Source organism: Phaethon lepturus, unplaced genomic scaffold (genome assembly GCF_000687285.1).
Source record: "Phaethon lepturus isolate BGI_N335 unplaced genomic scaffold, ASM68728v1 scaffold24846, whole genome shotgun sequence".
NCBI lineage: Eukaryota > Metazoa > Chordata > Aves > Phaethontiformes > Phaethontidae > Phaethon > Phaethon lepturus.
In genome coordinates this window covers 3,918-5,176 of record NW_010548617.1, presented here as the reverse complement: position 1 = coordinate 5,176, position 1,259 = coordinate 3,918, and the positions used below count along the sequence as shown (strand labels likewise).

The 1,259-nt window shown below is 66.2% G+C and overlaps 1 protein-coding gene across 1 annotated transcript in view; it reads left to right on the top strand.

The window, feature by feature from the left end:
- LOC104623072 (furin-like) overlaps positions 1–1,259 on the top strand; it is a gene marked incomplete at its 3' end in the record, with an annotated part of 10,799 nt that overhangs the window by 5,656 nt on the left and 3,884 nt on the right. Inside the window, exons 2-3 of the mRNA XM_010290036.1 lie at positions 102–200; positions 945–1,040. Coding sequence (XP_010288338.1) covers positions 102–200; positions 945–1,040 — 195 coding nt within the window. The remainder of the gene's footprint in view (positions 1–101; positions 201–944; positions 1,041–1,259) is intronic.

Sequence of the window (1,259 nt, the reverse complement as noted above, 5' to 3'; positions counted from 1 at the left end):
CCCTGCCTGTGGCAGCCCCAGAGCTTGGGATTACAGGTGAGAGAACAGGGAATTGGGGAGGCTGGGCTCTCATGTCCATCCTGCTCCTTTCTTTGTTGCAGATCTTCGGTGACTACTACCACTTTCGGCACAGTGGTGTGGTGAAGCGTTCCCTCTCACCCCACCAGCCCTGGCACAGCCGTTTGGCCAGGGAACCGCAGGTATGTGCAGCGGGGCAGCCCTGCCTGCCGTCTGCAGGAGCCTGGCTTTGGTCCTGGGCACTTCACACTGTCATGCAAGCCAGCACTGGGCACGGGACGGGGCGGAGCTGCCTTGAACCATCACCATGGCATTGAGGCCCATGGCAGAGCCGGGTGGGAGCCCAGCATGCGGCTGGCAAGGGCAGGGGGTCAGCAGAGCCTGCATCACCATCCTGTGGGTGCTGTGATCCCAGGGCATGGGCTCAGCTCCCTGGAGGGCTCTCCGTCCTCATACGCAGGGCAAGGTGTGCGGGGCAGTGCCAGATCCCAGCGTGGCGGTGTGGTGGCGCTGCCGTGATCTCCGTACCCTGGCTCCGGCCCAGGGGCCTGGCATGCAGGCAGCACAGTGGGGTGCGCAGTGTGTCGAGGCAGCTGGCAGGCTCTTGGCAGCCCGCTGCTCGGCAGAGCTCTGTGCTCTGACCTGCCCGCTCCACTGGAGCGCAGCCTGTCACAGGATGTCTGGCGCTGCCGCCCTGGCATGGCTGGGCAGGGGAGGCCAGGAGGGACAGTCTGAGTGCTGCAGTGGCTCTGGCGGGGTCAGATGCTCTGCCAACCCAGGGCTGGCTGCGAGCTCCCCAGGGAGAGCCCCTCTGCGCAGGCTGCTGGCTGGGGGGCAAGGGGCCCAGGGAGCTGCTGGCGTGGGCACGAGCTACCAAGGGGGCAGGCAGGGGCAGTGGGGGAGTCCCATGTCCTCTCTGTCCCCAGGTGGAGTGGCTGGAGCAGCAGGTGGCAAAGCGCAGGACCAAACGAGACATTTTCATGGAGCCCACGGACCCCAAGTTCCCACAGCAGTGGTACCTGGTGAGTGCCAGGCAGGGGCTGTGTGCTGCCGGGCGAGGAGGGGAGCTGCACAGTCATGACAGCGAGTGCTGGGGACACAGACGTGACACCCGACGGATGGCTGTCGGGGAGGTGCTGCTGTCGGGCAGCTGCTGCTGCCAGCCAGGCTCGTGGGTAGGAGGAAGACCTGAGGCAGCTGCCTGGTGCTGTGCGTCCGGGGACACCCCAGGGAAGAAGCTG